We start from the raw sequence: 16,310 nt of genomic DNA, 5'->3' as shown, positions 1-16,310 counted from the left end.
TCCCGGGCGACCAGCCGCACCCGCGGCACGAGCGCTTCACCCAATCGGGGAGTTGAGCCGCCCTGACGTCGTCTGTCGCCTGCCATGCGCGCGGCCGTTCGCGCGTTCTTCTTCCTTCCGTAAGAGCGACGGGGACTGGCTATCGGAGGTGAGGGGGCGCTTAAGGAAGAGCTTATTTGGTTGGCTGTTACCGGCGGAAGGGGCGGGGCGGCTGGCGGCAGCCAACGAAGCGGGGCGGGCTGTTTAGAGGGGATCAATGGCGGCGCGCTGGGCTGGGCTGCTGTTCTCGCTGTGACGGACCGGCGGCCGCGGTACGTGCGGACGGCGGCGGCCCGAGCCCCGGGAGTCGGCGGCGGTGGCGGCGGCATCTGCGGCAGGGCCGGGGCTCTTCGGGCGCGGCGGAATCTGCGGCAGGGCTGGGGCTTTGCGAGCGCAGCGAGGAAACCGGCCGTGCCCGGGCTGCGGGGCCCTTCGGGTGCAGGGGCGGAGAGGGCCGGGCCCAGGCCCTGCGAGCGCGGCGGGCCGGGTCGCGCCGTGGAGGGAGGCAGCTCCCGGAGACAGTGGCGGTAGGTGGAAGGTGGGGAGAGGAGGCCACGGTGAGGGCTCGGCGGCGCGGGCTGGAGCAGGCCCCGGCACCACACGCCAGGCCTGCGCCAGGGAGGCTCACGCGCTCCGAGTCGTACCGGCAGCCGCGAGGCCGGATCCCGGTGGCGGGTTCCGGCTGGGGTACACCGTGGTGGGAGCGACGCCTCGGCCTGGCTCTGCGGTGGCTCCGGGCTCGGCACACTGCACCAGGTTTGATGTGCGGCAAGGTGCAGGGCGCGCCGCCGGCTGCGTTGCAGCGGTGGGGAGCAGGGCCTGTTGTTGAATGAGCTCTGAGGGTGTCGGGAGCTGCACAGGGGTACCCGGGAACGGCTCCAGATCCCTTCCAGCCTGGGCGGTGGCAAGGGTTGTACAGGTATTGGTTTTGTTTTGATCCTGGGAATGTCACCATCCAGTAGTATTAAAAGGTGCAGTTTGTTGCTGCGACGTAGACATTTGTCATTCACCATGATAGGGTGTCACTCGCTAGAACACAGTCCTAAGTGAAGGTGGACTTAAAGTTTTTTTTTTGTCCCCCACATCTTTGTGCCCCAGCACGTGGTTGTCAGTTAAGTTGTTATTTGCTGAAATGCGTTTGTTCAGGCACTAGTTTCCAGAGCCGCAGTGAAAACATCGTAACAGTATGTCAAAACCTTAATCCACTTTAGGTGTCTTAAAATATGATGTCTAAGCGAACTGGCTGATCCAGGAGGCAGATGATTTGCTTTTGAAAGCTTTAGTCCCAGATGATACTGTGCTTTTGCTAAATCCTTCTATTCCAGTTTGGTTTTGTGACTTTCTATCACCATTGTATTGGAACCTTTCATTTCCTCTCTAAATGGACTGGCTGAGGTGACACAAGTGGAGAACCAGGTTATCTTGGTTTTACAGCACACGGGCAGGAAAGCTGGCCATGTGTGATTAGGACTTCTAGGGAGATTCAATTCTCATTTTCTCTATACGTTTCCAGCTTGAACCACCTTCAGAAATGATACTCAAAGGGCTGGTGTTCTGTGCTTTCTGGAAAGGGGACTTGGTTTAGGGTGGATTTTTGTTAACTAGTGAAAAAGAAACAAAAGAAAGTTTAAAAAAAAAAAAATCACCCTTGGCCTGACCTTCCTTTCCCCAACATTTAAGAGGATCCTTTTGTCTTCTCTTGATAATTCCCACCGTAAGAATGCATCCTCCTGTAAAAAATATTTGTCTGGTGCCTTAAGCTGGATTTCTCCTGAGACATCAATTTGTCATTTGTACTATAAGCAATACCCCACAAAAGTACCAGTTTTTGTAAGAACTTAGGGACTCTGCTTCCTGCAGGAGAGGTCCCGGGTGGTACAAAGGGGAGATAAACTGAGTCTTTCCGTTAGCTGGGTTACTGCGTCCTTCCCTCCCTGGAAGAGTAAGTGTTCCTGGGTTTTCTTCCAGTGCTGAAATGCAGGCAGCTGAGATCCTAAGTGAATAATGTTTGGCAGTGCAGGGGACAATTGTCTGTACTCCTTGAGGTATCTGCTGAAGTTACACCAAGGAAATAAGAAACTAGAAGAAGATGAGGTTAGCATGGCTTTAAATGAACAGCTTTAGGTTGTGTTTACCTTGTACTTGCCTATACAGGCTTGGTGTAAGAAGCAAAAATAGGCATTAATGCTCTGTTCTTGTCATGGTTTAACCCCAGCTGGCAGCCACTGGGCCGCACAAGTACCACATGGCCGCTCACTGACACTGACTCCCTGCCCATTCCCCCAATGGGCTGGGGAAGAGAACTGGAAAAAAGTAAAACCTGGGGATTGAGATAAGGACAGTTTAATAATTGATAAGTAAAATATAGAAGAGGGGGGCGGGAGTGAGAGGAGTGAAACCCAAGAAACCCAAGTGATGCCCAGTACAGTTTCTCAGCACCCTCTGACGGATACCCAGCCCGACCCAAGCAGCAGTCGATCCCTTCCAGGTGAATCCCCCCAGTTTATATACTGGGCATGATGTGCTGAGGTATGGAATACCCCTTTGGCTAGACTGGGTCAGGTGTCCTGTCTCTGCTCCCTCCTGGCTTCTTGTGCCCCTCCTCACTGGCAGAGAATGAGAGACTCAGAAGTCTTTGATCAGGATAAGTGCTGCTGAGCAACAACTAAAACACTGGTGTGTTATCAGCATTGTTCTCAGACTAAAGCCCAAACACAGCGCTGTACCAGCCACTAGGAAGAGAATTAACACTATCCTAGCCAAAACTCAGGACAGTTCTACAGCATGGAGCTTTCAGGGTAAATATTGAAAGGAGCCACATAAGACTGGCAGAAGCAGTTTGTTACATCTTGAGCTTACAGGTGTCAAGACCGTGAGTTTCCTTCTTAGGATGACTCCTTGGAGCATCTCCACCCTGCGCCAAGTATTGAAATAGGGACCTGGCCAGTATTCAGTACTAGGATCTCTTGAAGCAGAGAGAAGGGACTGTGATCACTTGGTCACAAGTGCTGCTCATGTTTTCTATTTCCAGCCCTGTTTTAGCCCAAGGGAGTTCCCTTTTTCACTCACCTCTTCAGCTCTGTGTAACTCTGACAGACAGCCCCCAGCATTGTCTGTCCAAGCCTAGCTCACCCCAGAGCTGCAAAGAGGTGCAGAATGCTTTTGGAGGTTAGAGAGATTGCTTGCTAACTTCTGAAATCTCACTGTTAACCACTTGTAAATACACGTATCCAAAACTCTGGAAACAGGCCAGCTTTCTCAATAGGTGGAAAGAACTTAGGAAAAGTGAGGGTAAAGTGTCATATCCTTTCTCCAGAACAGAGAGCTGCAAGAACTGAAATAAAAGGTTGTGAGTGTAAGGGTGGGTTTTAGTGTTTTAGGGGGATTGATTGATTGATTGATTGATTGATTGATTGATGCGAGGTAAATCAGAAGTGGTGTGGGGAAAATTCCATTAAAATACGACTTTTAGGAAAGCAGCCGGAGGCAGGCAACTAACAGGGAAGACATAATTAGGAAAAAGAGTAAAGAAGGAGTAACAGGGGTGTGAGTAGGTATCTCAATCAATACTTACTATGTGGTGGTCTTTAGAGAACTGAAATTATTGCAAGCTGCAGGTCTGTTTTTCAGGATGTGTAGTAATGTCGCATGCACTGACAAGTGAAATCAGGCCACTGATGTCTTTCGTACTGTGTTTTTAGGACGGGCTGCACCACAATGGATGGGGCAGATGGTACTGCTGACCTTGTGATTAACAAGAGATTTGTGTCTGAATCGGAGCTAGAGGAGCGACGGAAGAGGAGGCAAGAGGAATGGGAAAAGGTCCGAAAACCTGAGGATCCAGAAGGTATGGGATAGATTTTAATAATTATAGGAAGGTGATCTGAGAATATTTTGCTTTCATGGAAAACAGAAATAAAAGGTAATAGTTTGTATTCTACGCTTTTGAAAGGTTTCTACATGGAGGAACTAAGATCTGTTGGTGATTTAGTATTCCTAACATACGCTCACATTTCGCCATTTGTTCTTTCCTTTCAGAATGCCCAGAGGAGGCATACGACCCACGTTCCTTGTATGAAAGACTTCAGGAACAGAGAGAAAAGAAGCAACAGGAGTTTGAGGAGCAGTTTAAATTCAGTAAGCACCAGTAGTTCCTATTTTGAACCAAAACCCAGCAAGCTGCATGTATGATGTGCAACAGCTGTGTACAACATCTGACTGAGGGACATATCTGTGTGTCTTGTCAGTCTCTGAGAGATAAATAGAGGCTTCAGAAAAGTGTTATTGATGTCTTGTATTGTTCAAGGGTGGCACGTGTTCCTACAGACAAAACATTGTCCTGGGCCCTGTGACAGCACTGCACAGGTGTGACACTTAAAAATTGCTTGCAGTTTCAAAGCTGCATTCCTGTAAAGCACGGAATGTTTGGCTTATTTTGCACAATTAAATAAAAAAAATCCCCTAACGCCAATCCCTGGAAGAGTGGAAATGTAACATGGTTTTGAGACTCTTGAACTCGTTCTTTAACACAAGACCGTTCTATTTGAATCAATTAAAACAAGTCCTGTTCCAGCAGCTATGCTATTTCCAAGCCATAATTGGTTGACGCAGAAGTGAATTGAGGCTCAAGATGACTGTTTGGAAGAAGTAAACATGCAGGAGTTGATTATTCTGAAAGTAGGTGTTTAGCTCTTCTAATGAAATAGAAACCTAATTTCTGCTGATGTTTAAATTTCTGGTTTTATAGAAAAATCCTTTGCATTGTATCACCTGTATATGTGCTGCTGAGTGCAAAGATGATAGTGAGAACTAGAAAATTATTAGTCAACCGTTTTGGGAAAAAGGGAGCTATTGGCTCTTATCTAAAGAGAAGTGAGGATGATACTGTGAGACTCCATTTTAAGGTGGGTTCTGATCCATTTTGGTTCTTTAGCTGGAAGCCTTACCCTTGAATGATTGTGTTCTTTAAGCTCCAATTGTCCTAGCTGGATTCTGTCTAGAATTTTTCTTGTCTTTGTGATGTGATGAAACCATGTTTTATCTTTATCTCTGGGACAATCTGAGTTCTGTTAGGTAACGCTCCCTGCTCCTATAGATGCTATCAAGTACGGCACTGATGACCATGACTGCCTTTGCTGTTTTATAGTAGATGCTTTTAGAATCATTCCTGTAGCCAAAATTCTCTGGGAGAAGGTAAGTGGGAGGAACTGACTAACTAAAGATCAGTGTTGGGTGGACTGTGGACCACTAGTTTACCTCATCAGACTTCAGCCCAATTTGGCCACTTGTGACAAAATTTGTCCCCTACTATGCTTGAATTTGCCTTAAAATGTTCATAAATAATTTTTCTATCCATGGGAATTTTGAAGGAGTAGGAAATTATTTTAGTGTACTGTCATTCTGATCTGTCAGAATTGATGATGGGACGTGGGAGGAGAAACACCTTAATGCTGAAGAATTGTGTTTGCATAAACAGACAAACTTAGTTAGACTCTAAACTTCTTGTGCAGATAAAAACCGCTACACAGACTAGCAGTTCTTCTTTCTGCTGGGTTATTCAGCACTGGAAGATGTCTTCCTTTTCAAAGTAAAGTGATTTTAGTAGGCTGTTACAGCGTTTTAAACGAAGAATAATCATAGAACCATAGACTGTTTGGATTGGAAGGAACCTTAAAGCTCATCCAGTTGAACCCCCTGCCACGGGCAGGGGCACCTTCTGCTAGATTAGGTTGCTCCAACCTGGGCCTTGAACACTGCCAAGGATGGGGCAGCCACAGCTTCTCTGGGCAACCTGTGCCAGGGCCTCACCACCCTCACAGGGAAGAATTTTCTGCCATTCTCTATAATGCAACTTTAAAATTTTTCTTTCTGAATGATCATGTAACCAAAATAAGAGAAGTAGAAGTTGTTTCCTGTCTCTCAAATGTCGCTTGTATTTTTGGTGGTGAAAAGTGGGAACTACAGATAGGAGCAGGAATGCATCTAAGTCTCCAACTATACCTACAGGATTCTTTCCAGCTGGAGAATTTCCAGTTTACTGAAGTAAACTCTTGATCCAGGTAATTGTTGGTGATGTGACTAAGCAATTCTTGTCCAGGTAGCCACCCGGAAGCTGACTGCTGGCAACCTGAATGGGAGAGACTTCTAGTAACTGTCTAAGTTAATTGTTTCCCTTGCCCAGTTATATTAGATCTGTACCATCTTCCCTTTGGTTCAGGAAACCTATAAACCCAGTACTTGAATGAAAAGCATCCCTGACAGGGGGTGACTGAGAGGTAAACCAACTGCTCCCTTTAAGGCAACCCCTGCAGAATAACATTCCTGGTAACCTGGAGAACAAACCCTACTGTAGCGTATTTAGTAGGGAATAATGACTACAGACAGCAAGCCTTGGTCTTTCTGAAAAAGATTTTTTTATTACCTTTCAACTACATAATTTGATTGAAAGACATTGAACATTTACAGAACAGAAAATTAAAGACCTTCCTACTGCACTAGTGTGCACGGTCCTTAGGGCAGCATGTTTAGAAGGAATTTATTTTTATTTGAAAGTTATGAATTGTCCTGGTTTTACTTAAAAAAAAAAAAACAAAACCACAGATGTTAATCTCAGAGAAGTTACTAATTGTTTGCTTTAAGAAAATGTACTTCCTATTTTGAGGAAAGATTTATGGAGAGATTTATGTGGGGTTTTTTCCAGTTATTGATTGGTTTAAGAACAGATTCTGAGGACACAGGCTTAAACTTGGTGCCTGAAACCAAAGCAATAAAGATACTGCTTACTGTGGTCATTCCTTGTTTTGTGTAACCCATTCCAGGTGGCATTCCAGACCTGCAGTGGTTGATTTTCCTGAATTGTATCAGCAAGTCCAATAGCATTTCATGGCTTCCTAGGAATTGTGTCTTGCTTTTCTCTGTAGTAAGTGTTGTGTTCAAACTGTTGTAGTTTGTGTGCTTGAAGGTGTAAGAGTTTCAGTTTGTTAACGTCCAGTATCATTCACAGGGAAGTGTTTTTACTCCTTAATTACAGAACCCAGCAGAATCCAGCTGCTTCCTAAGGGGTTTTAGCTTATCAACATGCATGCTTTTCCTTTATTCAGAAAATATGGTAAGAGGCTTAGATGAAGATGAGACGCATTTCCTTGATGAGGTGTCTCGGCAGCAAGAGCTACTAGAAAAGCAACGAAGAGAAGAAGAGCTGAAAGAACTAAATGAATACAGAATATCCTTTACATTAAAATGGCTGGTGGTTGTGTAGAGGAGGAGAAGAGATGGGGCTGTAGTTTTATTCTGTGATAGACATTGTTTCTATAGAACTGCATTACAGAACATGTACGATGATAGACTTTTAAACATTTAATATTTTCATTGTAACTTGGATCTCCCACTGTAACGTTTGATGTTCCTCCCTCCCCCTCAACCCTCACGTCTTTGATACTTTTTTTTCTCTCCCTCCACGCTATTTAGGATTTTAGTTTTGTTTTGCCTGTTATTGAGGGCATGAAATACCATAGCTATAAAGAGAGAAAGAACATAGAGGAAAATCAGCCTGTTACTTCTAATCTTTTTCTTTTGCCTTCTTATTGAAGAATAAATGTTCTTGTTTGGGTTTTTTAACTGTATATTGGCTGTTTTAAACATGTTTGAAATAATGTTTGAATGTCTCTGTGTTTTGGGTTGGTTTTTTTTTTTGAAGTTTTAGCTACTTTCTCCCTTGCTGATAAGTGCAGGATGAGAAATTACATACATCTGTGCAGATGTGCCAACTTTCTTCTAGGAAGTCAGTGTCCATGGAGACTCAGCTCCTCTGGGTAGTACAGACTTTCGGGCAGTACTAAGAGCAGGATGGTTTGGCTTTGCTGTTAAATGCCAGATTTTCATGAAGATGTGCTAGAAAATAATACAGGATGCCTTTGCTCTCTGATCATGCCAGTCAAGGGAGGTTGGAATGATTGGAGGATTTCTGTGCTAAGGTAAGCATTGTTTTTCTGAGGTTTACTGAATCTGTGCAGAACCTCATGGTCTCTTGCCTCCTGATGAAACCATTGCTTTTAAGTCATCAGCGAGCAAAGCACAGGTTTTCCAGGATGCTCGACTGTAAATGAAGGAGTTTGTGGGCACAAGGAGGTAACTAAAAACAGTCAGCAAATGAAGCTGAATAGTACCAAAGCTACAAAGATCTGCATAACCTTGTATTTATTAATGATGTACAACTTAGAGCGTGTATTCTGAGAAGAGCATCTAAGTTAGCAATGTGTTTATAAAAAAGCAATAGTCCTAGAATCCTAAAGTGGTTTGAGTTCTAAGGGACCTTAAAGCTCATCCAGTTCCAACCTACTGCCATGGGCCCAGACACCTTCTACTAGACCAGGTTGCTCCAAGCACCCCCCCAACCTGGCAATACTCATGAATTTTTTTCGCTTCAGAAATAGGCTGTAGTTGGTTGAATGTTTTGGAATATTTTCTTGATTTGATTTGCTGGATTTCACAATGGGATGTTCATGTGGGATATATTTAGTTTTGGTGATTGTTGCTTGTGGGTCTGGCTGATGCAGAGACGTGCCGTATAAGATTGTGCTGTGGAAGCAGCTGACAGCTCTATTTAGGTCACATATATCAGAGGTGAACCATTCCAGCCCAGAGGGAATCTTACATTGTCTTGAATTAGCCACATAAGACATGGATCCCTGAATTTCTTGAGCAGGGCCTGTTCAAGATGTACAGGCCATCTAACCTCAGTCTTTGCAGTATTAGAAATACTGTTTGGCTTTGTATCTGAAGTCTTGCTGTAAATTAAACTGCAGAACTTATTGCTGATGAAGTGGGTGTAGGGACAATGTTTTATAGTCGCCTCATCTCATGAGGAACTGAGGAGTTCTGCTCATTCGTTTCCTTTTTTTATTATTTTTTATTTATTTTATTCAAGCGTAATATTTCAAGCAACCTCAGGGAAACTTGCAAAATGACTCACCTGTGTTTTGAAAGCTTTGGTAGTATGCTTTTGAAATAGAAAAGGTGTTCTCGTATCTGCAGGTTGTTAGTAATGGTTTAGCAGTACAAAATGGTTTATCAGTGACAAAAACCAGTAGATACTAGGTAAATGTGCTGGATCTGTAGGCACCGTTCAAACCAATTGGTTCTTCCAAACCAGTAAGAGGAATGTCAACCCCATGAGTTTGATTATTTGGACTTTTGCTTGGTGTAACACTCAATTTAAGCTACCCAGAGACATTAATTTCAGGGTAAAAACTACGTAAATGAAATCCTGTCTCTTACAGGATAAACATGCCTTGGAATATTTTAATGCACTCTCAAGCATAAAAAATTCATATGCATGGATGCATAGGAATTTTACTTCCTCCTACATGAACAAGTAGAGGTTTTTACTTCTTGCCCTATCCAGACCCCACTGGTTTTACAGTGTTTAAAGATTTACAGATTTATTTTTTTTTTAAACCGATTTCCAAGAAGTGTTCGAGAACACCATCGTCTTGTCTTAAATCCTGTGTAAATGTAGGAAAAGTCCCACTCCCGAGAAGCAGGCTCTACTGTAGGACAGCTTTTTAAATGCACTTATATTTAAGATCAAGAGGTTTATTTCTAATGTAGGCTTCCGGAAAGGGAATGCTTCTTGTCTAGATAGTGTTACATTTGCTAATGGCAGCAGTACATAGAAAATCTCTTGTTAAAAACACACTGTGTTGTCTCTGGTAATTGGGGAGTGTCAGGAGAACACTTCCTGGTTGGAAGTGGAAGGCCTGTAATTTGGTATCTTTTGAAAGAAAAGTCTTTGGGTTCCTCAGCCTGGCTTTTGTAGTGCAGTGTTAGAATATAACAAGGTGATGAACAGACACGCAGAAGTTGATCACTGATGTGTGGAATCGTGTATTGCTACATCAAACCATGTTTGGCACAATGAGCTTTCAGATTGCTTCCCATAGCCACAGGATGGCACTCCTGTGCCATCTAGAATAAATCTGAGCAGGGGTTTTGGCTGAGGCGGCTTTCGATTGAGGTAGGGAGCAGTCTAGCTTACTGCTGTATCCGTAGGAAAATCTGATAAGGAATGGCATCTGAATGCTTGTAATTGTAAAGTGATTGGACTTCAGGTGTGTCACTTCAAAGGAAGGTGTAAGGGGTTTTTGATTTGCAGATGTTCATTGGAGAAAAAACTGTGACGTCAAATATATAGTTTGTCAATGTGAAATTCAGTGTCCAATTTGTCTGCAATAACTGCCAATTTGTCTGCAATAACTGAGGCACCTGTGAAACTCCAGCTTGTGGTGATGTCACGTGATCAGTGGAATTGCAGTGAGGTTAGATTTAGGATTATAAACAAATGCCCTTTTAAATTGGGTTGATTTGTGTTTGCTGTGTGCAGTTTAAAAGTTTTGCAGAAGCTTTTGTAACTCCGCTGGCACCTCATTAACAAACAGGATATTGCTACATCAGGGATAGCTGGACATGAACAGTTACCAGGGATGGGACTAGGTCTTGCACAGAAGGAGACCTGTTTAGTGTGCATGCAGTGTGAGTGTGCCTTAATAACAGATCAAGCTCCTCCTTATCCTGTCTGTGAACCTGCTTAAGCTTCTCCACCTCATTACAGGTTTCAGCTGCATCCTGCCATTCTAACACTGTTTTAAGCTATGATGATTTTCTGTGCTGTCACAATCTTTTTGGGTGAATCTTGAACCACATGCACCTTTAGTCAGATGTGTCTCCTTCCTTTTGGGTTTGGTGTTCAAACTGGCAGTAGTAGCCTTGTGGCCCCTAGATGAGCTGAAAAGTTGAAGTGGTAAGTACCAAACTAGAAAGTTGAACCGTTTTGCTGTGGCAGGCTGGTGTCTGCTGGGCTCAGCAAAAGGAGGGTTGAAGGAGTGGAAGTGAGCCCACATATTGCTACTTTTTTTTTTTTTTCCCCCAAGGATTTAGAGATTGAAGCAGCAAATTTGAATTACAAATGTGTTGATCCCCATAGAAGGGGGAAGTATTGTATTGCTTTTTTTTTTTCTCTCCTTATTTCCCCCATTGGTCCAGTCTGACCTTTTTGCTTTTCTAAGACCTTTAGGAAAAGGCAGGATGCTGGGTATGTTCATGGGTGTTGGACATGTCATGTGTTGCACCTTTCTACCTTCAGAAAAACATTTTGTGATCTGCCGCCTGGATGTCTTTACAGGGAGAGCTGGTATTGATACTGAGAGAGCTCCAAACCCAGAGGGTGAAGTCTCTGCTGTCTTGGCTGAAGGTGTCAGCTAAATGTCATTACAAATAAGGTTATTTTGATAGAATATGTGAGTGAACTTTAGTTGCTGCTGTCAGCAGAGCTCGCTAAATATATCGGGGGAGGAAGTATCTGTTCTCTCCATTCCTTCTTGGTTGATCCTTAACCCTTAGTTCACAGCACTCTCACCAAAGTGGGAGTCAGTATGGACCCAAAGAAGGAAACTGAAAAGAAATTGCCCATGAAGTCAGTGGAAAACAAGAGCAAATTCTCTCAGGCAAAGCTGTTGGCAGGAGCTGTGAAACACAGAAGGTTAGTTTCACACCTCTATAAATTCATGAGGAACAGAACCCAGTTAGCGGTATAAAGGGAGGCAAGCCAAAACTGCTTTCAGAGAGTGAGGTGTGAACCTTAGCCCTAAAGAAAAATGGGGGGAGGTAGAAGAAAAGACCAGCCTTGTTTCCATAGGCTCCCCCAAACTGTGGGAAAAACATGAAGCAATTTAAATAGATAAGCGTGTGTAAAAGCAAGTGGGTAGTCTCTTCATTCTAGACGGCCAGGCTTGGGCAACCCTGGTTGGGGATCTAGAGGGAATCTATTTTACATCTCTATTTATAAATATCAGTGTCACCTCACTCATGTGATTTCATTCAGGTTTGCTTAATGTATCAGCTCATTTTATCTGTGTTTTAATTGCTGCTGGGGGCAGCGTGGGGGAGACAGAAGTTACAAGAGAGGAGCTTGGTGTACCAATTTGATCCTGAGGGCATCAGGCAAACTTCCTTTGTTCCTTGCTGATTTGCACTGATACGTCAACACTCTTTCCATCCCAGGGAGATGGCAGCTGGGTTTGTGACCTGTTTGCTGTTTTGATCATGGCCTGCAGATGCAGCTGCTGGTGTGCTACAGGTTATGGAGAAACTAGGCATGTGGGACTAGACTTATTTTCCACAGATGAGTCATCTAATACTTCAGATGATTACTGACATCTCAAAATTCAGTCAGTGTTTTTGTCCCAGAGAATGAGAGATTATTTTAGAAGCTTATCTTGTAGGGTGATGTTTAGCTGCCAGTACAGCAGTAATTGTATGTCTGAAAACTGAAATAAGCACTTCCACCACCTAATATGTGTGGGGTTGGATAGTTGTTTGGGTTTTTCGAAGGCAGAGAAGAAAAGCCCTGAACTGGTAACAAGCAGCCAACAATGTTTTGGGGTTGGTTTTTTTTTTTGGGGGGGGGGGGGGTGTGTGTTTGTTTATTTTTTCTTGTAACTACTAGTACTTAACAGAGTAGAATGTAGAGAAGGAGCTGGCATGTGCTTAATGGCACATCTGAAGTCTGCAGATGGCATCTATTTGAAGAGAGCAGCTTAACTGACATGTCAGTGCCATCACAGACTTGCTTTTCAGTCTTCTATTTTTGTTGTCTTATCTTCTGTTGCAAACTGTCCAAAACAAGTGTAGCATGAGATCAACATCTGCTCTCTGAGCTTTGTAGTTTCCTGTAAAGGACGTATTATTGAAACCTTTTATCTCTACTGCATGCTTTGACAGGGACAGGAAAGAGTTAATGCAGAAGGATGCTCATGCTTCATCATTTTAGTTCATCACAGCTGAAGCGGGGAACCGTTTGTTTATGTGGATGGCTTAGGACTGGGAACACGCAAGAGGCGGAAAAGGAAACCGAGCAGTGACAAGGAAGAGTTATAGAAGCTCTGCAGAGTCCAAGTCATGCTCCTTTTCCCAACAGGGCCCCTTTCTTTTTTAGGTCAGACACTGACATTATGGTGAATTGCTGCAAACCTTTCTGGGCTTCTTACTGGGTGCAAGACTTCTAGATGTTTTAGGACAGGCTCTCTAGGTGCTTGAAGGAGGGGAAGGAAACCCTGGAAGGGAAGAGACACGGGTGTTGCGCCACCAACTGTGGTAGTCATCCACATGAGCTAGCCTGTGGGCATGTGGGGTGGCTGAAGCTCAGGTTGTCATTCTAGATCTCCTTTGAGATGCTTCCAGCTGAATTGGCAGCTCTAGGTTGCTGTGCAAGGGGTATGACTTGGACTCCCAGAGTCCAAGTGTGTCTGTTTCCAAGGTTAACCTACTTGCAATGTAGGTGTTGGCTCTGTCTAGGATTCTGCGTGTTCCCTGAGGAGCCCCAGTTAATAGCAGTTAGAAGTGGTGGTGGTGATCGAGGGATCCCACTGGCATTTGTTATAGCATTTGAGGCAAAGATGTGACTTTTAATCTTACAGTAATTAAATGGTTATCTTATGAGGAACAAGACACTTTCTTATTTTGTCCACAGTTCAGATGGTGGTAACAGTGTGAAGAGGTTGAAACTAGATACTGATCATGATGAAAAGAATCAAGGTATGTCCTGATTTCTGCATGTAGGAAGCTGGCTGTCTCTCACCTGCACAGCAACTGACTTGGTGTTAAATCTGATAGAGGATTTGCTTGTTTGGTCCTTTATTATGCAAGACAGCACAGGCTGCAGTTGGCATGTTCTCTCTTAAAGCAGCAGAAACAGTAACTATAGGTGCTGACAGCAGCCTTGATAGAAAATAGGGCTGGGGGGAACCTCTACAGATCATCGTTTTATCCCCTGCCTAAACCATTCCTGATAGGTGTTTGTCTAAGCCGCTCTTAAATCTCTGCAGATAAGAGATTGTGCACCTTCCTTAGGCAGTTTATTCTAATGCTTAACTGATTTTACCCTTAAGGAGTTCTACCTGATGACTAACAGGAGTCTCCTTGGCTGCATTCTGAGCCTAATGCTGTTCTGTCAAGAGGAGACATGCAGAACAGATCATTCCCTTCCTCTTCACAGCAACATTTGATGTATTTGTATATATCCACTATTAGCTATTAATTAGAAGAAAAATTAAGTTGCACTTCAGTCTTAGCTGTCAGGGCTGCAGTTGGCCTGCTGTTAAGGTACTCTGACACAAATAGGGTGAGCTGCAATTGTGTAATAGCAACCCAAGGCACTTCCTGAACTCCGTCTGTTCAGTAAACTTTCAGAACACTGGAAATAATTGGTTAGCGGTGGAAGATGGGAGATGTTGACTGCAGAATGATGGAATAAAGCTTTTCCCCAACTATGCTGTTACATCGCAAAAAAATCCTCAATTACATGAAGCAGAGCTATTTATTCTTATTTAGTGGGTTTGGTACTTGACGAGCATTAAACTGACAACTTTAGAATGAGAATCTGTAATGCCAGCATAGAGCTGGACTTAAACTACTGATGAGAAAAAAAAAAAAAATACCCTGAGGTATAAAAAAAAGTACCCTGAGGTATAAAAAAAAAAAATACCCTGAGGTAGCCAGTCCTTCCTGTCAGAATAGCTTCGTTGCAACGTAAAGCTGCCTTATGCTTTAATTAAATCCTGCAGTCATCCACTTCTGTGGCAAGAGCAGGTGACTGACATGAGGCTGATTAAAAGCCCTTTTCCTGCATTCTCATTTTTGACTTAGGTACCTCTCTTTCAGAAAAACCATCCTGTGTTCCCTTGGGAAGCAGCTCAGTGGGAGGCTCCGCAGTCCACTGTCCCTCAGCAGCTGTGTGCATTGGGATCTTGCCTGGCCTGGGCGCCTACTCAGGCAGCAGTGATTCAGAGTCCAGCTCGGATAGCGAAGGCACCATTAATTCCACTGGGAAGATCGTCTCTTCTGTATTCCGTAGCAACAATTTCTTTGATGGTCCATAATGAAATCCCTCCGTGTGTAATGTAGTGCAGAGTATCTTCCAAAGCCCTGATGGATGCTTGATGCATCCTTCTGCCCCAAATATAATCTTTCTAGCTAACCTCTCAACTTTAATACACTCAGATACTCCTAAAATAACTCATATTTCCCCCGCACACCGCCTTTCCATTTCTGGGGTGCATACTGAGCCTTTAAGAAGGGCTGCCATCCTAAACCCAGTAACGTAATAAAGGTCTGAGGATAGGGAGGAAAAAGCCTTATCTTTAAAATTTTTACAGAAAGAATGAATTCCGGTGATTTAAGAAGTTTACACAAGACTAACAGGCAAAAAATACTCACTTGAAGCAATGAAATCTTGTAGAAAGAGCCATGTGTTCTGTTTTAAAATGTCGTTTTTATTCTGTATTTGAGAAATGGGGGAAGAACAAAATTGAAGCAGATGGTGAAGTGTAGATTGCCATGACACTGTAAAGAAGTTTTAGTGTTACATGATTAAAGACATTCTGAATGCATTTTTTTTATCTTGGCTTGTTCCATTCACAATTGTTCTCATTCCATTAACCAGTTTCTGCACTACCCAGCCAGCCCCTTCCTCAACCCACCATCCAGGAGAGGTGCAAGCCAGCCTCGTATGAATGCGGAGGGTGAGGGGAAGCTCTTGTTCTGAGTGAGCTGGCAGGAGCTGCAGTTGGCTATTCTGCTCCAAAGCCATTGCTCCCACACCTGTGCTTGACAAGTCAATTGGCTTTTCTGCAGCAGTGTCCTTAACAGCATGAATCCAGAGTGGGTGGGATTCCCCAGTTCAGCCAAATCTCTCTGCAGAAGCTGGAGAACTCCACATTCCTTTGCAGTTGGTGGGTTTTGAAGTCGTTTTGGATTTGAGAAACCTTACTTCGGCATGTTTCTGGGTGCTGTGGACCAAGAAGCCAGGCAGGAGCGAGACATACTGGCTGTGGAAGCTGAGGGCCCATCCTTTTCATCTCTGTGTGCAGACAGTGTGGATGGGAGGTCGATGGGTTGGAACAGCTCAGCTGGGCCACTTGGAGATGAAAATGCCTTTGTGACAGTCTCCCTCACAGCTGTCCTGTTCTTGGTACCACACTTGGTATATGTGATGCTGAGAAGACAGCCGATGGGCACATACCACTGGGCAGTTATCTGAGTGTGACACTGAGCAACTGGTAAGAGCAGCTGGGATAAAGCAGGGAAAGCTGAAGGTCTTTAATTGGATTCATGCCTTAGCTTGAGTGTTGAACTTCCCCAAAGGAAACAAGGGGAGTTATGCTCACAGTGAAGCTATCCTTAGCCAAACACCCTTTCTGTTTGCACATCACTGTTCC

The 16,310-nt window shown here is 44.0% G+C and overlaps 1 protein-coding gene across 4 annotated transcripts; it reads left to right on the top strand.

The window, feature by feature from the left end:
* Positions 1–60: 60 nt before the first annotated feature.
* Positions 61–15,482, top strand: PSME3IP1 (proteasome activator subunit 3 interacting protein 1). 4 transcript variants are annotated; one of them, XM_030511553.1, is made up of 7 exons: positions 61–148; positions 3,741–3,886; positions 4,078–4,176; positions 7,140–7,261; positions 11,442–11,575; positions 13,565–13,629; positions 14,740–15,482. In XM_030511553.1, exons 2-7 carry the CDS (start codon positions 3,757–3,759, stop codon positions 14,970–14,972), a joined length of 783 nt encoding a protein of 260 aa, XP_030367413.1. In that variant the 5' UTR covers positions 61–148; positions 3,741–3,756; the 3' UTR covers positions 14,973–15,482. The 4 variants fall into 4 exon arrangements, with proteins under 4 accessions (XP_030367413.1, XP_030367414.1, XP_030367410.1 ...); XM_030511554.1 differs by lacking the exon at positions 61–148 and adding an exon at positions 211–311 and having other exon boundaries at positions 14,755–15,482; XM_030511550.1 differs by lacking the exon at positions 61–148 and adding an exon at positions 211–311.
* Positions 15,483–16,310: the final 828 nt, after the last annotated feature.

The sequence above is a fragment of the Strigops habroptila genome, chromosome Z (assembly GCF_004027225.2).
Source record: "Strigops habroptila isolate Jane chromosome Z, bStrHab1.2.pri, whole genome shotgun sequence".
Lineage (NCBI taxonomy): Eukaryota > Metazoa > Chordata > Aves > Psittaciformes > Psittacidae > Strigops > Strigops habroptila.
Note: the sequence above shows the minus strand (reverse complement) of the source record. Positions and strands in the feature narration are given on the sequence as shown.